At 46.7% G+C, this 26,314-nt stretch overlaps 2 protein-coding genes across 15 annotated transcripts in view; one reads left to right on the top strand and one right to left on the bottom strand.

Moving 5' to 3' along the window:
* Positions 1-1,538: 1,538 nt before the first annotated feature.
* The window catches only part of HOGA1 (4-hydroxy-2-oxoglutarate aldolase 1), a 36,977-nt gene continuing 12,201 nt past the window's right edge, over positions 1,539-26,314 (bottom strand). Inside the window, exons 4-8 of one of the 5 annotated variants that reach the window (XM_047825833.1) lie at positions 26,076-26,210; positions 25,728-25,824; positions 23,936-24,069; positions 21,086-21,103; positions 15,356-16,266 (exon numbers count right to left, since the gene is read on the bottom strand). In XM_047825833.1, the coding sequence (XP_047681789.1) occupies positions 16,117-16,266; positions 21,086-21,103; positions 23,936-24,069; positions 25,728-25,824; positions 26,076-26,210 (534 nt within the window). In that variant the 3' untranslated portion in view covers positions 15,356-16,116. Of the gene's footprint in view, positions 1,650-15,355; positions 16,267-17,570; positions 17,941-19,969; positions 19,982-21,085; positions 21,104-23,935; positions 24,070-25,727; positions 25,825-26,075; positions 26,211-26,314 lie in introns of those variants that run through there. The other 4 variants (XM_047825834.1, XM_047825836.1, XM_047825835.1 and 1 more) reach the window with 4 other exon arrangements.
* Positions 2,243-14,058, top strand: MORN4 (MORN repeat containing 4). 10 transcript variants are annotated; one of them, XM_047825845.1, is made up of 7 exons: positions 2,243-2,381; positions 3,297-3,389; positions 6,052-6,390; positions 9,863-9,960; positions 11,440-11,554; positions 12,159-12,268; positions 12,516-14,058. In XM_047825845.1, exons 4-7 carry the CDS (start codon positions 9,894-9,896, stop codon positions 12,662-12,664), a joined length of 441 nt encoding a protein of 146 aa, XP_047681801.1. In that variant the 5' UTR covers positions 2,243-2,381; positions 3,297-3,389; positions 6,052-6,390; positions 9,863-9,893; the 3' UTR covers positions 12,665-14,058. The 10 variants fall into 10 exon arrangements, with proteins under 10 accessions (XP_047681801.1, XP_047681803.1, XP_047681802.1 ...); XM_047825847.1 differs by having other exon boundaries at positions 6,052-6,418; XM_047825846.1 differs by lacking the exon at positions 6,052-6,390.

The following is a 26,314-nucleotide window of genomic DNA, read 5'->3' as shown; positions in this document are numbered from 1 at the left end:
AGACTGAGCTAAAAGATTAAAAACAACAACACTGGTTTCCTTGTGTCACTGCTCTGATCAAGAAACTACATTTTTGGGGGGTGCCTGGGTGGCGCAGTCGGTTAAGCGGCTGACTTCAGCCAGGTCACGATCTCGCCGTCCGTGAGTTCGAGCCCCGCATCAGGCTCTGGGCTGATGGCTCGGAGCCTGGAGCCTGTTTCCGATTCTGTGTCTCCCTCTCTCTCTGCCCCTCCCCCGTTCATGCTCTGTCTCTCTCTGTCCCAAAAATAAATAAACGTTGAAAAAAAATTAAAAAAAAAAAAGAAACTACATTTTTTGGGGGAAAAAAAGAAACTACATTTTTGGGACGTCTGGGTGGCTCAGTCAGTTGAGCATTGGATTCTTGATTTCTGCTCAGACCATGATCCCAGGGTCATGGAATCAAGCCCCAAATCAAGCTCTGAGATGAACTTGGAACCTGCTTAGGATTCTCTCTCTCTCTCTCTCTCTCTGTCTCTCTCTGTCTCTCTCTGTGTCTCTCTCTCTCTCTCTCCCTTTGCTCCTCTCCCCTGATCATGAGGTCTCTTGAAAAGAAAACATTTTCGTTGCAGTAAAATATGCATAATATTTATCATTTTAACCATTTCACAAGTGTACAATTCGTTAACATTAAATACATTCACAACGTTGTGTAACCATCACCACTGCCTATACCCAAAACTTTTTCATCATCCCAACAAAAACTCCATATCCATTGAACAGTAACTCCCTCCTCCTCTAGTTCCTGGTAACCTCTATTCTACTTTGTGTATCTATGAATTTTCCCATTCAAAACACTACATTTTGCAAAACATATCTTCCCCCTAATTTTTCTCCATAGTTTAACCACAACCCATCCTTATTTCATCAAATTTCGATATATATATTCTTCAATGCAATAAGATCTATTTTCTTGACACTCCATTCTCTCAACAACTAATTATATCTATATTCGGTACCACACAGTTTAGCATGTTTAACCATTGAATGTTAGAGCTGGTTGAATCTTATAGGTCTGCTAGTCCAATCTCATTTTACAGGCTGGAGAGCTTAATAACTTGTTTGAAGCCCCACACATTTGGTGGCAGGCATGGGATTTGAACACAGAATCCAAGTCTTTTAAAATAATGTAAGAATGGTGTTTATTGAGCACTTATACACTGTACTGTCATACAAGTCCTGGGGAGTCTTTATCATTATTATTATCATTTTCATTTTCTATTCCACAGATGAGGAAAACCCCAATTGAGAGAAGCAGTTTGCTTATTCTCTTCACGCGTTTGCCTTCTTTTAATAATTAAATATAATCTTGAATTTTACATGTACATGAATCTTTTGTTCTCCACATGGAGGCAGTAAGTTCCAGGAGGGCAACGATCGGTGTCTTTTCTAGCTGCATTCACTTTGTTCAGTAAATAAATACTGTATACGGATAAACGGATTGGTGTGCACGGTATTTGGAGGATTTGCTCCAATATTGACACTATATATATTTTTTTAATGTTTATTTATTTTTTGAGGGTGGGGGCACAGAGAGAGAGCCGGGGGGTGGGGGGAGAATTCCAAGCAGGATCCGTGCTCTCAGCGCAGAGTCACAGGCGGGACTCCATCTCATTGTTTGAGATCCTGACCTGAAGCCGAAATCAAGAGTCTGAGCTTAAGGACTGAGCCACCCAGACACCACAACACTATAAATACAAAGGATCTGAGTAATGACAGCACAAATCCTAACAACGAATGAATGCAGAAGTGTCCCGATACCACAGTGCTGGCACAGGGTTGACGCTCATTCAACTGCAGTTGCCTAGTCTAGCATGTTACCATTTACAAAACCGAACCTCAAAAGCCAGATTTGGGTTCTGCCCTTAAACTCCAGGGAGGGGCCATTTACAACTCTGAAGGTCCGCACAGGATCGGAGCCCCTTGAGATGGTGGTCACTGTTGCTTCTGACTCAGGTTTTGTTTTGTTTTGTTGTGTGTGTGACATTTCGGCTAGGTTGTCTCTGGGTAGGTAAGACCTGAGGTCTTCGCCAGGGTGGCCAAGGTGGGATCATGGGTTCAGCCCCACCCCTCTCTCGGATGTTTGTCCAGAGATCCAGAGACACTCCGCCCCGCACAAAGATGGCGCAGAGTTCGGGCCGGACCAATGGAGAGTGGCGTTGCTCCCGGTTGCCTAGGTAACAGCCAATGGGCAGCGGGAACTGCGCCCAGTGCGGCCGCCGGGGATGGCGGCGTCAAGTGGGGCAGTCTCTGGTGGAGGTGGTGGAGAGGCAGGTGGCAGGGGCGATCCCGGCGGAGCGGCGGTCCCGGCAGCTGGATCCCCGCGTCGGGGCGTGACTGTCATCCCGAAAGGCGGAGCTCAGGTTGGCTGGCAGAGCAGGAGGGAGGGGGCCAGGAGAATGTGGTCGGTGAGGAAGGGACTGAGGAGACCATCCCGAGATAACCGGCTGGGGATCGTGACTCCACCCAGGACGCGCTGACCAGAGGGTGGGGTCCATAGGGTGTCAAACCCAGACCTCCAGTCTCTACCGCTGGGGCCGAAGTCCGAGAGAGCCCACGGTACCCGGCTTAGCGCGTGGGTGGGGGCTGCGTCCGGAGTGGGTGGCAGACCAGTGTGAGCAGAGACCTGACCCAGGCGGGAGAGCAGAGCTCGGGTAGAGGGAAGGATCGGTGCTGGGATGCAAGAACGGGGTGGGAAATCGACTAGGAAGTGTTGTTAGTTGGGTCTAGGGCTTTGTTTGCCCTGGGTCCGCCTCTCACACTCTGGTGGAGAGACGTCCCACACAACGAGGCTTGGGGAATGAGATGCCTCAATTCATGGTGGCACCCCTGCTGGGTGGCACCTCCAAACTGCTTAGATATCCGCGGGCGTAACTCGGCTTTATTAAAACCCGGTCCAGGCATTTTCTTTTCCATGAAACAGAATAGTATCGTGGCCGTCCCCATCACCCCTAGGTTGTTTTGTTTTGTTTTGTTTCGTTTTTTTACTACCCTCAGTTCTAGTGTCAGGATTTTCTTCCCACTTTCTTCGATCTAATCGCCACACCGGTCTTCCTAAATAAGACCTTTATCTAGTAGCAACACATTTTTATTAATTTTTTTTTTTTTTTTTACTTTTCGAGTTCAAGGGAGATTTACAGTAAAAAGACTTGCAGACTTATAAGAAAAAAACAGTTTTTTCAAGCTCATTTAAAACATTTAAAAAAGAATGTTTGACTTTTTGTTCTAGGTTTCTTACAAGCCTGTTTTGTTCATCAAGCTCTTCCTCTTCTCTTTAGGATTCTGAAAGCCTAAGACTGCTTCCTTTATAATTAAGAGAACTTTGACAAGACGTTCATACTCTGGGGAGACTTTGGAGGAACCATGTAAAGGTATATGTGGGAAAAGCTGGCTGTCTCAAAACAGTATTCTTAAACTGAAAATCTGTTCCTTTTTATGTTAGTTTTTAATCCTCTGAATTTGGACACAAGTTATTGTGAATGCATAAGTATTTTTTTTAACAAGTTTGATTTCTAAGATCTGAAAAAAGACAAATGGAATACAAATAAAAGTTACATTCCTGTCTCCAAGTTCTATTTGGAAATGTCAGGGTCAAGAGAAAATAAAGATAGCAGGGAGGTAGTCTGTTGTGCAGACCAATCGTGTATTCATTTCAGGGACAAAATAGTTATTTTCTTTTAGATAAATGTTTGGATTGATCCTTTGCAACGCATCTACCAAAAGAGCAGAAAGGGTGGGTATCTGTTTAGAGGCATGAATGTTCTTGCTTTTGTGACTAGATTCCGTATGCATAGCTGAAGCCTAAACTCCTAGGCCACCTGTTCTCTTTAAAAAGGCTTTTATGGTAACTGACACAAATACTGGTTTACATGCTTATTAAAGTGTTGGGTTTTCAGTCTTCATTAGCACTGGCTATACTGTATTGAACTAGATTTGTCTCAATGACCATGATTTCTTTTTGGGTCATTGGATATGCAAAGTGACTATTACTTAGCATGGCTAGTGACAGAAGTTATAAATGAAGATCCCGACACTGTCCCAGGTGGTGACGGTATCAATTATTTGGACTAGGTAGAAGTTTCTAGTCAAATGTGTTCAACCATGGCCTGAGGCCATAGAGTCTACATGTGTTTCCTTAATTAGCGCTTCTGATTATGTTCTTGGGGATGGGCGTCATTTTGACCAGCTGTTGAAGGGAGTTTGCTCTGTCTCCCTAGGTAAAAAAAGGAATGGAAATGTATTTTTGAAAAACAAATGAGAGATGATGGTGGCAGGGTTAAGTGGAGAGATGATGTTCCACTTACTATATAGCCATATAATATATTACCCCAAATCTAGCTGCTTAGAACAACCATATGATGCTCACAGGTTCTGTGAGTCAGGAATTTGTACAGGGCATCATGGGGATGACCTCCTTCTGCTCCATGATACCTTAGATGGGACGCTGACTTAATGGCCGGGAGCTAGAATCATCTGAAGGCTCCTTTGCTCACAGCTGGTGCCTGGGCTGGGCTGATTCAAAGTTGAGAGCAGCCAACTAGAGCACCAACACGTGGCTCTTTGTGGCTTAGCTTCCTCACAGCACATTAGCCTCCAGGTAGTCAGACTTCTCATGTGGTGGCTCAGGTCTCTAAGCATAAGTGTCCCATTGAGCAAGAGGGTAGATGTATCACCTTTTCTTTCTTTCTTTTTCTTTCTTTCTTTCTTTCTTTCTTTCTTTCTTTCTTTTCTTTCTTTAAGTTTTATTTATTTTGAGAGAGAGAGTGAGCATACACAAATTGGGGGAGAGGCAAAGAGAGAGGGAGAGAGAGAATCCCAAGCAGGCTCCAAACTGTCTGTGCAGAGCCCGACTCAGGGCTTGATCCCACAAACCGTGAGATCTTGACATGAGCTACTAACAAGAGTCAGACGCTTAACCCATTGAGCCACCCAGGTGCCCGATGCATCACCTTTTCTGATCTGACCTTAGAACACACCATTGCTTCCATCGTGTTCTGTCAGTTGAAGCATTCATAAGCCTGCCCAGATTCAGAGAAGAAGAGTTACACTCCATCTTTATCATGGAACAGTGGCAAGGTCAAATTGTAGAACGTGTAATACAGGAGATATGATTGCAAACGTCTTTGGAAAATACAACCTGCCCCATTGGGTAGAGGATGATCTCTCAAGTTTCACTGGAAAATTTAGGATATATTCCCTAAGAGCTAACAGCATACCAAAAGAGTGGCAAAGTTTACAGTTTGAGTGGCCGGCTAATACTTTGTCCAAAGATAGTCTTCAAACTGGAGAAACACTGTTCACTTTCTTTCAGGGACCTTCTACTAGTCCATCTGAAAGGAGTGGGATGCCACTATGTGGAAATTTCATGTAGCCTTGAGAAAAAGCAAACAGGGGTGCCTGGCTGGCTCGGTTGGTAGAGCATGCAACTCTTAATCTCAGGGTCTTGAGTTCAAGCCCCATGTTGGGCATGGAGCCTACTTAAAAAAAAAAAAAAATAGGGGCATCTGGATGGCTCAGTCAGTTAGGCATCTGACTTTGGCTCAGGTCATGATCTCCCAGTTCGTGGGTTTGAGCTCCGCACTGGGCTCTGTGCTGTCAGCGCAGAGCTGGCTTGGGATTCTCTCTCCCCATGAGCCATTGGGCAGTCAAACTGACTCCTCACATGACACCACAAGAACTCCTTCCAGACCTCTGAGTGAAGACAAGTTAACAGCTGCCAAACATCAAAAGGAAATGCCTTTATCTTATCATCTTACTGCCTGAATAATGATTTTGTGTTTTATGTTTTGGAACGGTGGTTTAGTTATAAGATTTATTATAAGATATGGCCCTTAAGATTCTGACTTGTTTTGAAGGAATGAAATATTTCAGCTTTGTGCCATAAGCTGCGTTTTCAGCGTGCTGACCTCACTAGTTCTGGGAAGAGCTGAAGACGGCCTGTAGTTATCAAAGCCTATCTGGACTGGAAAGTTTTCCTCTGGCAGTTTCAGTGGGAAACTGCTTCTCTTCCTCTCATTAATGTTGTATTTGCAGCACAGTCATGCTGGCCTCTACCCCAGGCACACTGATGCCGGGCTGACAACAAGAGGCTTGTGGACCTGAAATTGGATGCTGACCTTGTGGAACGTTGATGGGACAGAGATGGCACACCAGGAACCAGCGTCATCTCTCAGAGAAGATAGCCCCAGAGGTTTTGAGGGGCTTTAACACACGAAGAAAATGGCCCCTGTCTCAGGATATCTTCTGCTGTGTGAGAGACCCTGGACATGGAGCTCCCAAGTCGCCACAACAGCGAGAAAATCCCTGGGGACGCTGTGGAAGGGGCTCCCAGACATCACTGGAAGAGCTTCCGAAGCTGGCCTCATTAAGGAGGTAGAAACAAATGCGGCTCCAGGTTTGGGTGAGAGCAAGGGATTCTCAAAACTCATCTGTCCTCATAGCTGGGAAGAAACGCGAGCTTTGAGACAGGGCCAGGGCCCAGAAGATGTCACTGAGCCCCACTCTGTTCAGGCCCAGCTGTTTGCACATCACACCATTTCTGGGCTTGCGGCATCTGTATCAAAAAGCATCATGACAGAGGCCAAAATCAAAATATCCCGTAGGGTGGTGATAAAGAATACACGAGTGGCAATTGTAGTTTACTTTTCCTCACCTTAGAATTTTCACCTCATTAGTCAACATTGGCTGATTTTTTTTTTTTCCAAAATGTTATTTGAATCACGTTGGTAGCATTTTTATAATGAGACTTTAAAGAAATTTCCATTACAGTAGATGTGAATGTGTGAGTTTAGGTGTCTGGTTTTTGGTTTGCTTTTTTATTTTTTATCTTCAAAAACATTTCTTTAATATTTATTTTTTGAGAGAGAGAGAGAGAGACAGACAGACAGAGCATGAGCAGGGGAGGGGCAGAGAGAGAGAGGGAGACACAGAATCCAAAGCAGGCTCCAGGCTCTGAGCTGTCAGCACAGAGCCCAATGCAAGGCTCAAAGTCACAAACCGCGAGATCATGACCTCAGCCAAAGTCAGACGCTTAACCAACTGAGCTACTCAGGTGCCCCTCCAAGTTGAACATTTAAAGCATTTTAGTATCAAACATGCCAGATCCCTCTTGTACTGTGGAACCTACTTTTGGCGACCCCATCTTGATGTTCCATAATGGAGACAGCAATACAACCCTTAATGTTGTGTGTGATTTGAGCTTTTCTGGGACTTGAAAGAAGCTAGCCATTGGCGCCAGGCCTGCAGGGATTTAAAATCTCACTCCTGTTTGGTCCTCCAGGTCTGGCCCCCATGTTGTGAAGAAGGGGTGCACTTGTCCTGTCGTAACTCAATCAGATGCTTGAGGGTCAGACTCTAGCTTCACTGTTAATAACAGGGGACCTTTCAATGATGATTTCTAGGTCAGGGAACTTTCACACATAGTATAGCTGTTTATTGGAGTAGTAGTTCCCATGCTTTCAAATGTTTAACAGTCTAACGATGTGCTTGTTGAAACTGCAGATTCCCAGGCTCTAACTTACAAAATCTGATTCAGTAGATCTGGTTGTGGGCCTAGGACTCTGCATTGTCACAGTCACTTGCCAAAATGTTTTATTGCTTAGATCTGGAAAAGATGAGGTGAGTAAAAAGACCTAGGAAATTATAAAAGGACTAGGGATTGCATTTTTAAAAAATATGTCAGATGATTCTGTTTGTCTATGCATTTAATGATATTTTGGGTTATCTTAACCCCCTTCTTTTTTTTTTAATTTTTAAATTTTGTTTAAATCCAAGTTAGTTAACACAGAGTGTAATAATGATTTCAGGAGTAGAATTTAGTGATTCATCACTTACATATAACACCCAGTGCTCATCCCAACAAGTGCTCTCTTTAATGCCCATCACCCATTTAGCCCATCCCCCACCTAGCACCCCTCCAGCAACCCTCGGTTTGTTCCCTGTATTTAAGAGTCTCTTATGGTTTGCCTTAACCCCCTTCTTATTGGATATCTTTGAATCGAATACAAGCATTCTTTTACTACACCTGTGAAGCCATACCTAGCCAGCCTCTCTGTCCTACTTATTCCTTCCTTCTGCTCCCATTATGCTGTTATCCCCTTAGCTCAGGTCTTATGATCTTGTACCTGGGTGTATCAGTTAGCTTTTTCTGGGTAATAACACACCATGGCTTAAAATAACAACCATGTATTTAGTCCGTGATTCTGTGGGTCATTAATTTGGAGCTGGGCTCGAGAGCAGCTCCGCTGGTCATGCCCGAGCTCACCCTGCATCTGTGGTCAGTTGGTACGACAGCTCCACGTGACCCCTTGTCACCGGCCGGCTAGCCCGGGCTTGTCCACATGGGGGCAGAACAGTTCCAAGTGCAGTGAGAAGGCAAGCCCAGTGTATAGGCGCTTTGCACACCTCTGCTGTATCACGTTTGTCCGCGTTCCATTAGCCAGAGCAAGTCATAGAACCCACCCAGACCCAGTGCGTGGAGGAACAAACTGCCTGTTAATGGAGGTGCTGCCATGTCACATCACAAGGGCATGAGCAGAGGGGGAGTAATTTGTGCTCATGTTCACAGTCTACTGAATTAGCACATCTCCCGCCTTGCAAGCTTTTCTGGCTGTAGGCTTTTGCTGCTCCAAAGCATCCTGCTTCCCGCTTCCACATTCATTTTCCATGAGCGCCGCTTTCATATTAACATCCCTGTTCACAAACCCCCAGAACCTTCCCCTTTCCCCCGTCTTATTAGCTGTAGACTCTTCTGCCTAGCTTTCGAAGGTCTCCTTAAGGTAGCCTGGCCCTGAAAGCAGAGCATGCAATACAAGAGAGAAAGAACCAGCAGCAGTCAGGGGAAGCCAGGGCACTCGTTCCAGCTCGGGCACAGACTTGCTTATAACTTCTCTGGGCTTCTGTCTCTCCATCTATAAAATGAGGGCGTTTGGATGAAATCTGAAAGGTTTTTTCAGATTTCAGATTTCGGCTGAGTACCTAAGACAGACTTGTTTCCTGTTACTCCTTAAATAAACCTTCAACTGCAGTAAAACCCACATTAATATTTTTCCACCGAACATACAGGCATCATTGCTCCTTGTGCGTTCATTGCCCAGCTTTTCTCTATCTGCAGCTGCCCTTTGCCCTCTTCACTGCTTGTTTGTGGCCCATGCTATCTTGTCTTTGTTCATCTCTGCCATCCAGTCTGATGCTTAATTACATGACCTCTCGTCTTGTTCAGTGGTTCAGTTATTAGCCTCAGCAACTAGATTGCAAACTCATTGAGGGAAGAGACTATATTTTATACATCAACTAAACACATAGTAGGTATCAAGCCAATATTTGTAGATTAATCCTCAGTTTCTATCCCAGGTCATAGAAAATTGGAACTGGCTGATAACTTTTTATTTATTTATTTATTTATTTATTTATTTATTTATTTTTTTTTTATGTTTATTCAGTTCCTGACAGAGAGAGCACGGGAGGGTCAGAGAGGGAGAGGGAGACACAGAATCCGAAGCAGGCTCCAGGCTCTGAGCTGTCAGCACAGAGCCCGACGTGAAGCTCGAACTCATGAACTGCGAGATCATGACCTGAGCCGAAGTCGGAGGCTTAACTGACTGAGCCACCCAGGTGCCCCCTGGCTGATAACTTTTAAGATCAGTAGGAGGATAAGACTGCTTGAACAGAGGGGATGGTTGCGGGTGGGGTTTGGAGAGGTGGGTATATTTGTTAAATGTATCTAAGGTAATATCTATATACTTACCAGGCTGGTAAGTATATAGAATATATCTGTAAAATTGCTTTGCTGGCCTTTCCTCCAGCCATCCTGTGACTCCGATTCTCCTCTGCTTGTTCCCTGCAGTTTTCATACTTTTCTTCCATAAGCTGGCATCATGACCCTCACAAAAGGTTCCTTCACCTACTCTAGTGGGGAGGAATATCGCGGCGAGTGGAAGGAAGGTGAGAGGGCCCCTAGGGGTCAAGTGACGAATACTTCGTATGACTAAAGGACAAACACATAAAGCTATAGAAGCCAGCTGGATGAGTCTTCATGTCTAAGTCCAGGATTTAATCTGAATAGCGCCTTTCCTTTATTTGATTTTAGGCTTAAGTAAAGGAATTAGAAAATGCTGTTGTTTGCCCAGTCTCCAGCAATGAGTTAAATCTTAGCAGTTCTGAATATAAAGTGTTTTAGTATCCTTTTACCCTTTAATCATGTGGGAATTGTTTTTATAAATGCTTATGTACCAGGCAGAGTACAATGAATTATTTTAAGTGCCCATAAATTAGAAAGTGCAGAATTGATTGTAATGACTTGGTTCTAGTGCATCTTAAAAAGTTAAGGAAGATCTAGAAATTAGGACAGACGCTTGAGAGCAAATGACATCCATTGCCTTGAATTTCCTGTGACAGCTCATTACATTCGGAAGTAACTATTCATAGGAATGGTGAAATTCTTCAGAGCCTGAGAAACACAGTCTGGCCACTTAAAAGCCTCGTGGGTCCAGTCCCATCAAGCCAGGAACCACCCCGAGGAGAGGAGCCTTCACTTCCCACAGTCAGTGAAGAGACATTCAGGCTGTTTCCAGACACGCACCCACATCTTTTCACGCTAGATCCCTGCAGCTGATGAATCCTTGAGCCTTGAGAGGAGAAACTGTGCAACTGGGTGTGACCTTGTCTCAGTACACCCCCGTGCCTCTCCCCTGCCTCCCCAGCACCTGCTGTCCCCTCGGCTCCAGCCATTTAGAGCGGCCACCCTCTGTCCCCTGCAAGGGCTCCGTCGTACTCTGTTAGAGGACAGGATTGCTCCTCCAGCATCTTGCTGTTTTCTGGTAGGTCAGTGGGTAAGCACAGCCCTGCTGACCTGACCAAGCCCAAACCAGCGTCGTCATTCTGGCTGGTAGGTTGGAGCCCTGGCTTCGAGGTGCAGAGGGGCACTTGTTTTCCTCAGAGGGCAGCATAAGTAGGTGTTGAGGGCTCTCTGGCCAGGATGCCTGCCGCATTTGCTCTCTTGCTCTGCTACTTAACTGCTCTGTGATCTCGAGTAAGCGATTTGGCTTCTCCCTAGCCTTGGTTTCTGCATCTGTGAAATGGGAACAATAATAGTACTGTGCCCACCTCCTAACGCCGTGAGGATTAAATAAGATGATAAGCACAAAGAGCTCAGAAGAGTGTGTGACACACAGTAGAGGGCCTCTTATCATTCATACCTACAGAGACCTGCTGCCAATCTGATATTTGTGACAAGATGGGAAGGTCCAGGGAGCCAGATTTTCCTGCCTGACTCTGGGTAGTAGCTCTCTGCCCTGCCAGCGTCACTGCTTCTCTTCTTTCCTTTGTGGGTGGGGTGGCAAAAGGCAACAGATGTTAAGCAGCGAGGGGGGGTCCCTGAGGCTGCCCCATCCCAACCTGACGACTGTCTTTCTCTTTGCTCAGGCCGCAGACATGGTTTTGGTCAACTGATGTTTGCAGATGGCGGCACCTACCTGGGTCATTTTGAGAATGGGCTCTTCAATGGCTTCGGGGTACTGACCTTCTCAGATGGCTCAAGGCGAGTACTGGGTCATTCCTTTCTCAGCTTTGGTAGTGATAAATAGCTGGTCAGACCTGAGATGTCCCAGGTCCTCTGAAAACAGGCAAGGAGGAAGCAGTTCTTTTATTAGTTACTTTATAAATAGATCTAAAATTTGAAATGGCGTGTCGCTGAGCGACCTTCCACCCCACTGCCATTCTCTTCTGTTATCGCCTTGAAATTAGAGCCTCACATCACACTTGCTCTCTGGCCCGTATCTGCCGGTTGGGAGTGGGGTGAGTGGGGGCAGGGTGGAGCTTGCTCCTTGGCATTAATAAGGAACACTTACTGGGCGCCTGGGTGGCTCAGCTGGTTGAGTGTCTGACTCTTGGTTTTGGCTCAGGTCATGATCTCATGGTTCATGAGATTGGGTCCCGCAGCGGGCTCCACACTGACAGCATGGAGCCTGCTTGAAAATTGTCTTTCTCCCTCTCTCTGTCCCACCCTTGCTCATTCTCTCTCTCTCTCTCTCTCTCTCTCTCTCAAAATAAATAAATAAACAACACTTATTGGTAGCTGCTTCATGCAGTTAACCTGGACTGCCCACTACCCCTCTAAAGGCTAACGTGTCGTGTTTCTGCAGGTACGAGGGGGAGTTCGCCCAGGGCAAGTTTAACGGCGTTGGAGTCTTCATTCGACATGACAACATGACATTTGAAGGGGAATTTAAAAATGGCAGAGTGGATGGTTTTGGTAAGTCACAGCCCACCAGGACGGGTGACTGGGGGAGCATCATACGGGCGGAGGGACACCTTGTCAGCTGTAGTGCTTTTATGGGTGTCCAGCGATCCAGAGTGACCGGGCCCTCATTCCTATTCATCGAGTGCGTGGACTGCACTCCAGAGCAGACCTGTGAGTCCTCCTCACGGCTTGGCATCAGGCCGCTCCCTGAGTCACTAACGCCCTCGTCCATCCCGAATTTTCTCTGTCCCCCTCCAAGGCCTGCTGACTTTCCCCGATGGTTCTCATGGAATACCTCGCAACGAAGGCCTGTTTGAGAATAACAAGCTGCTGCGGCGTGAGAAGTGTTCCGCAGTCGTGCAGCGGGCCCAGAGCGCCTCCAAGTCCGCCAGAAATCTCACTGCCTGACGGGGCGTCGTGTGCCAGCTGACAAGTACTGGGTAAAGCAAAGGCCCTGTTACTCACTCAAGGTGAACAGATGTACTGGCTGTGAGAGGACATGAGGATGCCCGCAGAGAGCAGAAGCCTTGGGACGCCCCCACACCCGCCAGGCAGGGATTCCATCACAGAATTCTGAGACTCGGGCCCCGCTGCCCACAGCAGGGTCACCAGTTCTCTTTCCTTCTCTCACTTGTTGGTATTCTGTGTCCCTAACACCTTGGGTTGCCCAGTGCAGACCTGCCTCTCCTTGATTTCCTGCCAAGCGGGGCAGAGCCTCTTCGTTCCACCTGTATTTGGGGCAGTTGATCCCAGCCCCAAATTAGGGCTAATGCTTTGTGCCCCCCCGAAGAAACAGGGAGAGAGGCAGGGGTGGCTTAGGCAGTTTAGCAGTCCTGTGAAAGCCACGGCCAGAGCTTTTCTGCGTGTCCCCCCGCCGCCTCCCCATTTGCTGCTGGTCGACTTCATGGCTCCAGGCCTCCCCCTTTGTCTTACCAGACTGCTATTTGTGTCTGCTTATTCCCCCTGTGAAGGGTTTGGTAAGAGTGCTGTTTCCCTGTCCCTTGACTTTATAAGCTGTCTTCCTTACCTGAGTTCCAGCAGCTAATGTGTTCCCTTTTTTGTGCCTCTCCTTTCTTAGACGGGACAGGATCCCTTCTGGGGATAGTCAAGACACTGATGTAAAGAGTCACCTTAGGACTTGTACTTTTTAGTTACTCCAGGGTGAAGGGCAGACATCCCTGGCCCATTTCAGGCCCTATCACGGAGTAATTGAATCCTTAGGGATGGCTTGGGCTGACACAGCCCCTTCCCAGTGGACTAGGAGGTCAGACCCACCTCAACCCCTTGGGGTTTGGGTAGAATTGGACCCATTCTAGGAATGCAGTGAACCAAAAGAGAATTTGGCTCCCTGCATTTGGTCCACTGTTTACTCTTCCACCATGAGCTTGGCCATCAGGCCTGGGAGGTCAGATCTTGACCGATAGGATCCCTATGTAGTTCATCATGGAGGCCCCCCAATTATCCTGTGACCCAGACACGCCCAGCCCACTCCCAGCCCCTTATCCTCACACTGAATGTCTCCTCAACAGCAGACTGTGGTGGAAATTATAGCCGTGTGCCTCCATGTATTCTCTGAGTTGTACTGTAGAAACGAGTGTTTATGAGGAATAAACAAATCACCAGAACTGCCTATACTTCATCACTTTACTCTTGCTCTGCATCCTCATGAATCAACCCATTTGCTGTTTCTAAAAGTTAATCACAGATGGGGACTTAGTACCGACATTGCACGCTTTACTACATAGTACCTAATTCTCAAGACCTCTGCAGGGTAGGGGCATTTTTTTTTTTTTTTTTAATCAGACAGACTCAGGTTGCCCAAACTAGGAAGTGGCAGAACTGAGTGGGATTTGTCTCTCAGTCTTTCTGATTCCAAATCACTTTCTACTGTATCCTTGCCCGGAGCGTCAAGAGTACCCACGTCCTGAGACCAGTTATTGTCACACCTGCTGGGTTACCTCAGGCAGGTCAACTCCTGCTGGGGTTTCCCTTCTTCTGCAACAAGTAGAGTAATCCTTCCCCAGCTGAGCTAATGTGCAACATTCACCAGTCATGCTAACCCCTTTTAGTAAAAGGCGAAAGATTTATACGATCTGAAGAGAAACCAGAGTATTAACCCCTTTTACACACACGATCTTACATAGCCCGGAGAGAAAGGGACTGTTTTAACTATCCCCAAATTACAGATCAGATTGGGCAGCGAAGTAGCTGTCCAAGGTCCCCAGACCATAAGTGGCAGGTCTAAGAACTTAAATGCAGGCCTGCTTAATTTAAGCCCAGAGGTTGAGTGCTTTACCAGTGTACTAGCCAGCCTCCCGAGTCCTAATTTTTTGCCCCATTCCTTAAGCTAGATTCTCCGCTGAGCCCAGATCTGCCAGACTTTGCCTGTGAGAAGAGCCCAAGTGCTAAGCCCCAAGCCTCAGTACCATCCAGATGGCGGATTTCAGTTGAAGATTCACACCTTCCCTCTAGCCTCTGTCCTAAACAAGAATCTGTTTACCTTCCTTTTCAGCCAGAGTAATTTTTAAAAAATTCATCCTTGGTTTACTGCCACTAGTCAAGTATCACTAAAAGTTAAACATTTTTGGAGAAAGCAACCTTTCTGATTAATGGGCTACATGTTTCTAAAAATCTTAGTTGAACTTTTTTGCCTCCTGCCTCCCACTCAAAACTTCAACTAAGCCTTTCCTCTAGGCCACTGCTAATCTAATACCTGTTTGCTGAGTATTGTTAAGGCCTCTCTCAAAGCTGAGAAGGCCTTGACAAGTTTAATTGCTTCAGGGCGCCTGGGTGGCTCAGTTAAGTGTCAGAGTTCAGCTCAGGTTCCTGAGTTTGGCTCATGGTTCCTGAGTTCAAGCCCCACATCTGGGCTCTCTGCTGTCAGTGCAGAGCCTGCTTCAGATCCTCTGTCCCTCCCCCCTCTCTGTCCCTCCCCACCACACGCTTCCTCTCCTCTCAAAAATAAATAAACTTAAAAAAAGTTAAATTGCCTCTAGGAAGGTTCTTGACATCTAGGCAGGAAACCTAAGGCTTGCTTAGCAGTGAAGTGTCAATTTTTACATAGCCACACTGTTTTAACTTACTCAACTTTATTGCAAGAACAAAATATTATTTTTAACAACAAAAGCACAGTGCCTACAGGCAAGAGGATGGCCAGGTCTCAGGCCAAGTCTTCTTCCCTAATGTTTCAGACCTAGGTTAGCTAGAAGTCTCCTAGAATGTAACATTTATCCACCAGGTGTCATTATTTACCAATTCTGGTAAGTCACTGGGCCGGGTCTGTGCTCTCTAGTTAAGATCAAGGCTAGAGATGAGACTATGAGATGATCGAAATGGGTTTAGGAAAGAGCGCTGTGTCTGGAATGCAGACGGGGTGGGGGTGGGGTTGGATTTCAAAGGCTAGTGATGCTTTTCTGACCAGGTTTCCTAACCCACCACTTTCCCTGGAAGGAGTCAGAACTTGGGTTCTTAAGAATAGCCCGGGCTCTGTGCTGCATGTGCTGGGCTCAGGTGTATACCCCAAGTCTCAGCGGTCTTCCCATCAGTAAGATACATGACCTTCCTTGTACCTGGTTGCCCCCCCTGTTCTTCCCCTCTGGCTCCTAGTCACATGTCCTGGGGCACAGGAAAGCACTTGCTCCTTCCCAGACTGAAGGTCTCTAGAGAGCCAGAGTTCAGGATACAAATGCCAGCAGTCATAGGACTATGAAAATAGGAAGTGGGTGTGCACAGCAGAGCCTGGTCAGAGGCTACCTGCAAGGCTGAACTAGGGAAATAGGCCCATGTGCCTCTTCAGCTCCAGGTACAAGCAAGGCAGGAAGACGAGATGGGCTCAGGCCAGGCATGGCCTCTCCTTGCTCTCAGAGCCAGCCATTACTGGTGAAATCCATACGCAGCGCCTCCTCATCCGTGGGGCTTAGCTCCTGTAAGGGGGCGCGGCAGGGGCCTCCGTAGTAGCCAAACCAGTCCATGGTTTTCTTCAGCCCAGGGATCCCAAAGCGCCGGGTCACCTGTGAAGCAGGGCCTTTTAGAAGAAACTGGGGAATCCCTGCCCACGCATGTCTGGGATCCAGACACGTGTCACTCTCAGAAAGTTAAGGTTCCCACCCTCTTCCCCTCGTAAAGTAACTTTTTGTTTTTAACGTTTATTTATCATTGAGAGACAGAGAGACACAGAGGGTGAGCAGGGGAGGGGTAGAGAGAGGGGGAGACTTAGAATCTGAAGTAGGCTCCAGGCTCTGAGCTGTCAGCACAGAGCCCAATGAGGGGCTCGAACTCACAAACTGAGAGATCATGACCTGAGCCGAAGTCTGTCGCTTAACCGACTGAGCCACCCAGGCGCCCCCCTTTGTAAAGTAACTTTATCAAATCTGTGACACCAGGGTAGATTGGAAATCCGGATTGAGAGACCAGAAGGCAGGTCAGCAGTAGAGAACACGATGCCAAAAATTCAGATTAAGGAAGGAAGTCACCTCCTCTTGTTTTAGGGGTAAAATCCACCCCATTGGGGAGAAAAGTGGCATTTGGTCATCAAGCTGGGATGCAAGAAGATAGCAATACTTTGGGCCTGGGCACTAGATCATCACAGGTCTGCAGCCCAGGTTCCAGGAACCAGTTCCCAGGCCTGGTGTGCCCTGGGAGTCAGGAAGGGGAAGGGTGTGTGAGAACTATAGGCATAGTCCAGACTTTGGCCCTGCAGCAGGGACCCCCACCCACCCATAGCACCTCGCTGACCCCAACTCTGAAAAACAACGCATCAGTTGCCCTGACAAGTTTCACTGTGTAACCTTATATTATGAACTTACTATATCTGAGCAAGTTCTAAAAAAATGCTCACTAAATCTGAGCAAGTTCTAAAAAAATAAGCTATTGTCATAACTTAAAATCATGCATGGGGTCTTACAGAAAATGAATTATCGAGCTTCTTGGCTTTTGGCATAGCAACTGGTTATTTCATGCTGATCAGAAGTGTTAGAAGACTCTTTGACTACCCAAAAACTAAGAATGTAATCATTACTTAATAAAGTTTTATTTGAAGGGAAGTTAAAACCTTAGAAGGGTGGGCTTCACGAAGGGTAAAATAATAAAAGGGGTTTCTTGGGGTAAAAAAGTTGAGAGCCACTGATGAATGACTGACTAGTAACTATTTACCACTCGACGCCAGGGAATTTTTTCTTGGAATGAGTGACAAGCCACCCTCCTCCTAAGCCTGGCCTCAGCCATGATGTTCCAATAACCTGGGCTTTTCACCCAAAACCTGAGCAGGGTGGGAAAGACCTAGGAGAGAGGATAGAAACAAGAAGTACCTAGAAAAAAGTCTTCGTCCACCATAGGTGTATAAGATCTCAGAGTTGCCCCCTCCTCAGACCCACAGAAAGAATTGAATGCTTTGGTGTGTAAAGAACATGGAAAGTCCTAAATATAGCCAGGGCAGGAGGCCGGCTGGGTGGGAAGGCGGAGGAAGGACATTGTGTTCAAGCAGGGCAATAGGGTGACATCAAGCTGCTCCTGGGGTGGCTGAGCCCACAGCCCAGGCAGCAGAAAGGTGTTCCAGGCATTCCTGAGTGTGTGCCCAGAGTTGGCACAGGAGGAGGCACAGAGTGGAGAGTAAGGCAGGATGGCATGCAGAGAGCTAGGACGGCAGCACACATCCTCTCTTCCCAAGGGGCCGCCCGCTGCTTCATCTGTAGAACGAGGGAGAGGACAACACCGACCCCACGTCACAAGAGTCATACGAGAAAAATGCCACTGCGAGACCCGATCCCAGGAGACCTAAAAGTTACCCCTTTTCCTGTCCTGGGGGAATGCAGCTTCTGGGACCGACTCTCCTGCAGGTGGGTGGGAGTGGAGAGCAGAGGTCCCACCCCAGTGGCATGTCCAGTACACAAAGGACAGTGTGTTCCCTGATGGGCCTCACTTCTGCAGTTCTTCCACCCTCTGAATAGACTATCCTATCCCAGGAGGACCGTCACATCCAGGAGACTCGTGCTTGCCTCCCCAGCTGTCCCTTCTCTAACTCTGAGTGAATCTGCCCCTTGGAGGTAAACCTATAAGCTGTGAGGGAGATCTAGAGCCCACCCCCCACTTTACCCAAACAAAACATTACCCGCTTAGCCTGGGACTACCAGCTCAGATGCAAAACTTAAGGGAATGCCAAAGAAATCAGTCATCAAGGTAAGTAATATTTAGTGCCAGATTTTTTTAAAAATCAAAACCGATGCAAGAAAAAAAATCCATAAATGAACAAAGTGTCAATGTTTTAAACAAAGACCAGATCCAACAGACCCATGCCCTGCCACATGTAACCTGAGGCAAAAGCAAACGCGGGCCCTTCTATACATGTGTTGTGCATTTTTCATTGGTTCATTTTTTTTTTCTAGGAGTAGATGCAGAAAAACAAATTTTTGATGAGGTTGTTTTTATTCAAGCTGGGAAAGCAAAATTATAATAAATTATGTTTTTAATATATATAATACTTAAAACTAGAAGAAGGATGTTTTAATATACTTACTTTTTAATTTTTCAAAATTTTTTTCAAATAGTTTAATGTTCTACGGGGAGGGATTACCATTTAGAAAAATACTTAGAGGGCTGGCTCAGAGCCTACAACTCTTGATCTCAGGGCTGGAGAAAAGAAGTGAAGGAAGGAAGGAAGGAAAGAAGGAAGGAAGGAAGGAAGGAAGGGAAGGAAGGGAGAAAGAAAGAAAGAAAGAAAGAAAGAAACTTAGAGTTTCCACTTGCAGGAAGAGGGAATAAATGTACTTTGCCCTATTCCTCCCAACAAATATAACTAAAAAACCTTGGACATTATATAAAAACAAACATGAGACTCCAAAAGGTAGAGAGAAAGAAGATGAACTAGGGACTTCAGGACCCAAGGAACACAGCAGTAAGTTCCCTGGCCTCCACTTGAAGTTGAAGCAGCCGGCGATGCTGAAATGCATTCAATGGGTACAGATAATAAAAGCTCCCAAAAAAGCCTGTTCACTCAAGCCAAGGACCAAGAAGTTGCAGCCCAGCAAGATGGAAAACTTTTAGGCCATCACCACTCTGCTCCAGCCAAGTACCCCAGAAAAAAACCATAGCCCTACCCCCACCCAGGCTAGCAAAGGTTGAATTGGGAGCCAGAACTTCTACCCCCCACTTTGCCCCCTCCACAACAGATGTTTTCAGCAGAGGCCCAGGGAGGAAAGTCAGAACTTTTCACACCACCGCCCACACTTAAGGAAGCCACTCTCCCCAGACATATTTGCAAAGTCAGTGGAGGCCAGGTGGGAAGCAATAAGGAAGCATTCCTACCCCTTCAGGTCAGGGAGGTGTCAGTGGAGGCCAAGGGCAGAGCTGTACTTTTAAAAACCTCCCCTCAAAAGAAATTTCCAGGTCCAGATGGCCTCACTGGAGAATTCTAAAAAATGCTTAAAGAAGATTTAACACCAATTCTACACAGTGCCTTCCAGAAAACAGAAGAGGAGGGAATACTTCCCAGTCAACTGATGAAGCTATTATTACCCTGATACCAAAATCAGACAAAGTGCCAAAAAAGGGGGAAAACTACATGCCAATATCTCCTATGCATAGACAGAAAAATCTTCAACTAAGAATTAGCAAATGTAACTCAGCAACATACGAACAAGTTACACACCATGACTATGTGGGGTTTATTCCAGGAATGCAAGTCTGGTTCAATATTAGAAAATTATCCACGTAACTCACCGTATCAGCAGCCTAAGAGGAAAAACAATCACATGATCATATCAATCAATGAAGAAAAAGCATCTGACAAAATTCAATACCTTCTGCAAAACCACACAGACTTGATTACTGTAGGTATATAATAAATCTTAAAATCAAGGGCGCCTGGGTGGCTCAGTCAGTTAAGCGTCTGACTCCAGCTCAGGTCATGATCTCATGGTTCGTGGGTTCGAGCCCCATGTCGGGCTCTGTGCTGACAGCTCGGACCCTGCTTCAGATTCTGGGTCACCCTCTCTCTCTGCCCTTCCCCTGCTCACACTCTGACACACTCTTTCTCAAAAATAAACATAAAATAAAATTTTTTTTAAATCTTAAAATCAGTAGACTAATTCTTCCCACTTTGTTATTTTTTCCCAAAATTGTTTTAGCTAGTTTTTAATTCCTTGGCCTTTGCATATAAACTTTAGAATAATTTTGTATGGTTTTACAGAGGAATAGATAGACATAGATAATGGAAGCAACAGAGAACCCAGAAATGGAACCACACAAATATGCCCAACTGAGTTCTGATAAAGGTGCAAAAGTAATTCAATGGAAGAAAGATCATCTTTTCAATATTGGAGCAAGTGAATATCCAGAAGTGAAAAGAAAAACAAAACAAAACAAAACAAAACCCTCCACCTAAGTCTCACACATCCTACAAAAATTAACTCAAAATGGGTCATGGACTTGTAAAACTATAAAACTTTTAGGAAAAACAGGAGAAAATCTTCACCATCTAGTGCTAGGAAAAGTCTTCTTAGGGTTGACACTAAAAGCATAAATACAAATAAAAATATTGATAAATTGGACTTCATCAAAATTAAAAACTTTTGTCCCGTAGAAAACCTGTTAAGAGAATGACAAGGGGCATATGGGTGGCTCAGGAGGTTAAGTGTCTGACTCTTCATTTTGGTTTAGGTCATGATCTCATGGTTCGTGAGTTTGAGCTCCATGTTAGGCTCTTTGTTGACAGTGCAGGGCCTGCTTGGGATCCTCTCTCTCTCTCTCTCAAAATAAACAAATAAACTTAAAAAAAAAAAAAAGGAATGACAAGACAAGCTACTGACTCGGAGAAAATATTTGCAAACCACATACCTCGCAGAGGACTGGTATCTAAAAGATATAAAGAAAGAACTTCCAAAATTCAACAGTAAAAAAAAAAAAAAAATCCAATCATAAAATAGGCAAGAGACATAAACAGACATTTAATTTAAGAAGATATAGGGGTGCCTGGGGCTCAGGCGGGGCTCAGTCGGTTAAGTGTCTGATTTCGGCTCAGGTCATAATCTCATGGTTTGTAAATTTGAGCCCCATGTTGGGCTCTGTGCTGACAGCTCAGAGCCTGGAGCCTGCTTCAGATTCTGTGTCTCCCTCTCTCTCTGCCCCACCCTGCTTGCTCTCTCTCTCTCTCTCTCTCTCTCTCTCAAAAAATAAATATTGAAAACAATTTTTTTAAAGAAGATATACAGATGGTGGGACAGGACAAAAAGAAGATATAGAGGTGGCAAATAAATACATGAAAAGATGTTCAATAGCATTAGCTATCAGAGAAATGCAAATTGAAAGCACAATGAAGTGTTACAACACACCTATCAGAATGGCTAAAATGTTTTAAACAGTAGTCACAGTGCCTAAAGCTGGTAAAGATGCAGAGAAAATGAGTCAGTCATACATTTACACTGATATAAATGTAAAACACTCCAAAAAACATTTTGGTAGTTTCTTAAAAAACTAAACATGCAATCATCATATGACCTACCAACTGTGTATTTATCCCAGAAAAATGAAATTTTAAGGTCACGCAAAAGCTTGTACATGAATGTTCATAGCAACTTTTAATAGGCCCTAACTGGGGCGCCTGGGTGGCTCAGTCAGATAACTGTCTGACTTCGGCTCAGGTCATGATCTCACAGTTGTGATTCGAGCTCTGAGTCCAGCCCTATGCTGACAACTCAGAGCCTGGAGCCTGCTTCAGATTCTGTGTTTCTCTCTGCCCCTCCCCCATTTGCACTCTGTATCTCTCAAAAATAAACAACATTAAAAAAAAATAAAATAGAAAAAAATGGTCCCAAACTGGAAACAATCTAGTTGTCCTTCAACAAGTGAATGGTTACACAAGCTATGGTATGGCTGTACCATGAAACACTATTCATCAATAAAAAGGAATGGGCTATTGCCCCAGGCAACAACTTTGAATCTGAACGGAATTATGCTGAGTGAGGAAAGCCAATTGCAACAGGTTATATACTCTGAGGCGCCTGGGTGGCTGAGTCAGTTAAGCATCCAACTTCAGTTCAGCTCATGATCTCGCGGTTTATGGGTCTGAGCCCCACGTAGGGCCTGTGCTGACCGCTCAGAGCCTGCTTGGTATTCTGTCTCCCTCTCTCTGCCCCTCCTCCGTTATGCTCTCTCTTTCTCAAAAATAAATAAATAAACATTTTTATTTAAAAAAAGGTTATATACTCTGATTCCATTCACATAGCAGTCTTGAGCTGACAAAACAATAAAAACAGTGAACGTATTTGTGGTTGCCAGGAGTTAAGGACAGGATGGAGGTAGGAGGTGAGTAGATGTAACCATAAAAACATAACATGAAAGATCTTTCTGGTGATAAACATACTCTGTGTCTTTACTATATCAATGTCAAAATCCTGGTTGTGATATTGTACTTTAATTTTGTGAGATGTTCCATTGAGGGAAACTAGAGGACAGGTACATGGACTCTCTTGTATTATTTCTTACAACTTCATCTGAATCTACAGTTATTTCATAATTAAAAGTTTAATTTAAAATATAGAGGGGCACCTGGGTGGCTCAGTTGGTTGAGCGTCCGACTTCAGCTCAGGTCATGATCTCTCAGTCTGTGAGTTTGAGGCCCGTGTTGGGCTCTGTGCTGACAGCTCAGGGCCTGGAGCCTGCTTCAGATGCTGTGTCTCCCTCTCTCTGTGCCCCTCCCCCACTCATACTCTGTCTCTGTCTCTGTCTCTGTCTCTGTCTCTGTCTCTCTCTGCCAAAAATAAAATAAAACATTTAAAAAATAAAAAAAATAAAATAAATAAAATAAAAAATATATATAAATGTGTCTATAGGAACACACATTTTCCTTCCTGCCTCAGACTCCAGTGTGGCTCTGAACAGCACTGCCTGGCTCTTGACAGGCATTCCACCTTGGCTCTTCTCCTTGACTTGCCCAATATGGAATTGGGGTACAACCGTCTGACTGCAGAATAGATTTTTTTAAATGTTTATGTATTTATTTGGAGAGAGAGAGAGAGAGTGAGAGCATGAGCAAGTGTGAGCAGGGGAGGGCCAGAGAGAGAGAGAGGGAGAGAGAGAGAATCCCAAGCAGGCTCCATGCTTTCAGGGTAAGGCCTGATGCGGGGCTCAAACGCACGAACCATGAGATCATGACCTGAGCTGAAATCAAGAGTCGGATGCTTAACTGACTGAGCCACCCAGATGCCTCAGAAATAGACTATTTGAAGACAAAACTCTCCTGGGAAATCTGGGCTCTGAATGCCTCCAGCCTTCCAACTCCTTTATTCCCAATCATTCTGTTTTCCAGGATTTGGCCCTTTATAAAGCTGATGGAAAGGCCCACGGCTCACTCTTTCTAGGCAGTGCATCTCTAAGCAAGGTCCCGGGATTACTTATGTCACCACAATCAGCCAAGATGTTTGTTTCAAGGCTTATTCCTGGGCCTAAAGGATTAGAATTTTAACTAGCACCCTAGATGAATTCCAATGCAACCAATAGGGCTCAACTTTGTCTGAAGTCATGATTTTCTGGAGAGGCACAAGGAGTTCCCACACTGGGATATTCTCTAAAAGGACTTTCTGAAAGGGAAGAGGCTAAGTGGGGACCCCTGTGCCTGCCTTGGCTCCTGCTCCAGTGAGGACACAGACACCCCCCCCTCCCCCTTGGGGCCATTGGCTGGGAACTCACCGCAGTGTTTGGCTCAATGAGGCGGTGCTGCAGCTTCTGGGCATCTTCCCATTGCCCTGTGAGGCAGAGTCGCTCCAGCTGGCACACCTGAGCCCCCAGGACATTGGCCAGGGCACACACGCCCCCCACAGCTCCTGCCCCAGAGTAAGATGCAGAACATCAGCCAGAGCCTCTTCTCACAGACAATGTCAGACCCTGGTCCCCAGCACCCCTTATTCTGGGGAGAGAGGATGTGGATTTCTGTGCCACTGGCCGGCCATGTCAAAGGCATGCTCTGTGAGTCCACAGAGAACAGATTTCCAGAGAGAAAAGCTGCCAGCATATTTGAAGTAGAATCCCACAGGCTGAAGGTCAGGGAACAGAGCCTGAGGCTAACCTGAGAACAGTTCCTTCCGTGCACCCCCCCCCCCAGTACACCTCCCAGAGTAAAGTCCCACCTGCCACTTGACACCTCCATGATCCTCTAATAAATAGCCCCCTGACTCATCCGTGCGGGAAGGGGGTGGAGTGGACGGGAAGCCTTTGCTCTTCTGAAATCTTATTCCCCCCAGTGAATTCAGCCTGGGACAGTGCTGGGGGTGGGGGGCAGTGGAAAGACCTCTGGACACAGTCAGGAGACCAGGCATTTCCTCCCATTGGTTGCATGAACTTGCACAAGTCATAGACCTCCCGGTCCTCTTTGTTCTTATCTGGGCAATGAAAACGGGCTGGCTGTGATCTCAGGAGGCCCTGCCACTCTGCCAGCCTGGGATGTGATTCTAAGTCTAGTTAGGAGTGGCCTCAAGACTGGAGAGTGAGAAATTTGGAATGAGCTTATATAGCTGCCATTTACTGATCCCCACTCTGCCAGGCACTATGCAGACACGGGGCCAATGCTCTCAAATTCTTGTAACACCCCCCTGCTTTAGAGGGTAGAAGTTCAGGCCCAGAGAGGTTGAACACCTTGCCAGGCGGTACCCAGTACATGGCAGAGCTGAGATTCCAACTCACATCCCCGAGCCTCCAGAGCCTGTGCTCTTTCCAGCTGCCCCCCTCAGGAACGAGGCTTCAATCGGTCCCCTCTTCTGCCATTGCTCTTTAGAGACTGTGACGTGGCAGAGGAGAGACGTGCAAGGTCCTAGACAATAAGCCAAAGTCTTTGGAGACCAGAAAAAAGGAATGGGCACTGCCCTCTGCAGTACCAGAAAAGTAACTCAGATCTGCACTTGCTGGGGCTTCAGCCGAAGGGAGAAAATGCTTCTTCTCCTCCCTCTTGAGGGCTTAAAACCAACCCGAACCCAAGCACCTTGACCCACAACAGACAAGCTCATTTGGTCCAATGGTGACATTCCCGGGACCTTGAACTGGAACAGAATCAGGCAGCTGAAGGTCCCTGGCCCATTCCTACAGGTCTGATAATTCCTTCCGGCCTAGCACCCAGGTGAGAGGAAGCCAGACTCCTGGATGAGAGGAGAGGCCCTAAGGCCTGTGTCCTCAGAGAATGATTTACAAGGTGAGATCAGAGGAGCTAAGTCTGTTACCGAAGCACCGAGCTCAGGACTTAGAACAGCAGGCATCCCTGATACAGACCAAGGATGGTACAGAGCCACCCTCTTCTGCCCAAGAAGGTCACTCGTAAGCACCCAATATTGAGACTTCTAAGGTTTCCAAGCAGACAGGCTGGCAAAGGGCCCCCTGCAGACCCAGACGCAGCCTGCATGGTTTCTCCCAGCACACCCAGGGTGGTGGGGGTGGGTGGGCACGGGTCCTGGGTGTACCACCCATGACAGTGTGAGAGCGGCGGGAGGCCTACCCACGGCATAGCTGGCCAGCAGGAAGCCAGCCGATCCAGCCAACACCTGGAAATCCTGCCTCCCGGTCTTGTGAACAATCAGCCCCATCCTGGTCACCTGCAACAGCAAACCCGGGTGAGAGCTGCACCCAGAGCCTCAACACCAACGGAGAAGGGGGCTGAGCGAGAGTGGGAGGAGAGCCCAGGCCTCAGAGAGCCACCCCAGAACTCAGACAAAGCCCCAGAGAGCCCACACGATGGAAAGAACCCAAACAGGAGCCCAGGACTGGAGCGGGTTCCAGAGCTGCCCTGAAGTCGCTAGCACAGGAGAAGAGGAAGGAGCCCCAGCCAGGAGCTGCTGCCACTCACATCGCCACCACTGTCCTTGATGCCCACGATGTTTGGGTGCTGGGAAAGCGTGACCACCGCATCCACCGGCAGGTCCAGCCCCGTGTTGGCTGGGACGCTGTAGAGCACCACAGGAATCGGGGAGAGGTCAGCGACCTGCGAGAGGCAGAGAAGAGGGGAGAGGCAGAGGGCAGCTGCCCCAGGCCCGCCACCAGCCCACCACCACCAGCTCCGGGCCTGGGGCGCTACGGGGCCCCTGG

This window comes from Prionailurus viverrinus, chromosome D2 (genome assembly GCF_022837055.1).
Source record: "Prionailurus viverrinus isolate Anna chromosome D2, UM_Priviv_1.0, whole genome shotgun sequence".
In the NCBI taxonomy this organism is placed as follows: Eukaryota; Metazoa; Chordata; class Mammalia; order Carnivora; family Felidae; genus Prionailurus; species Prionailurus viverrinus.
This window is presented reverse-complemented; position numbering and strand designations above follow the sequence as displayed.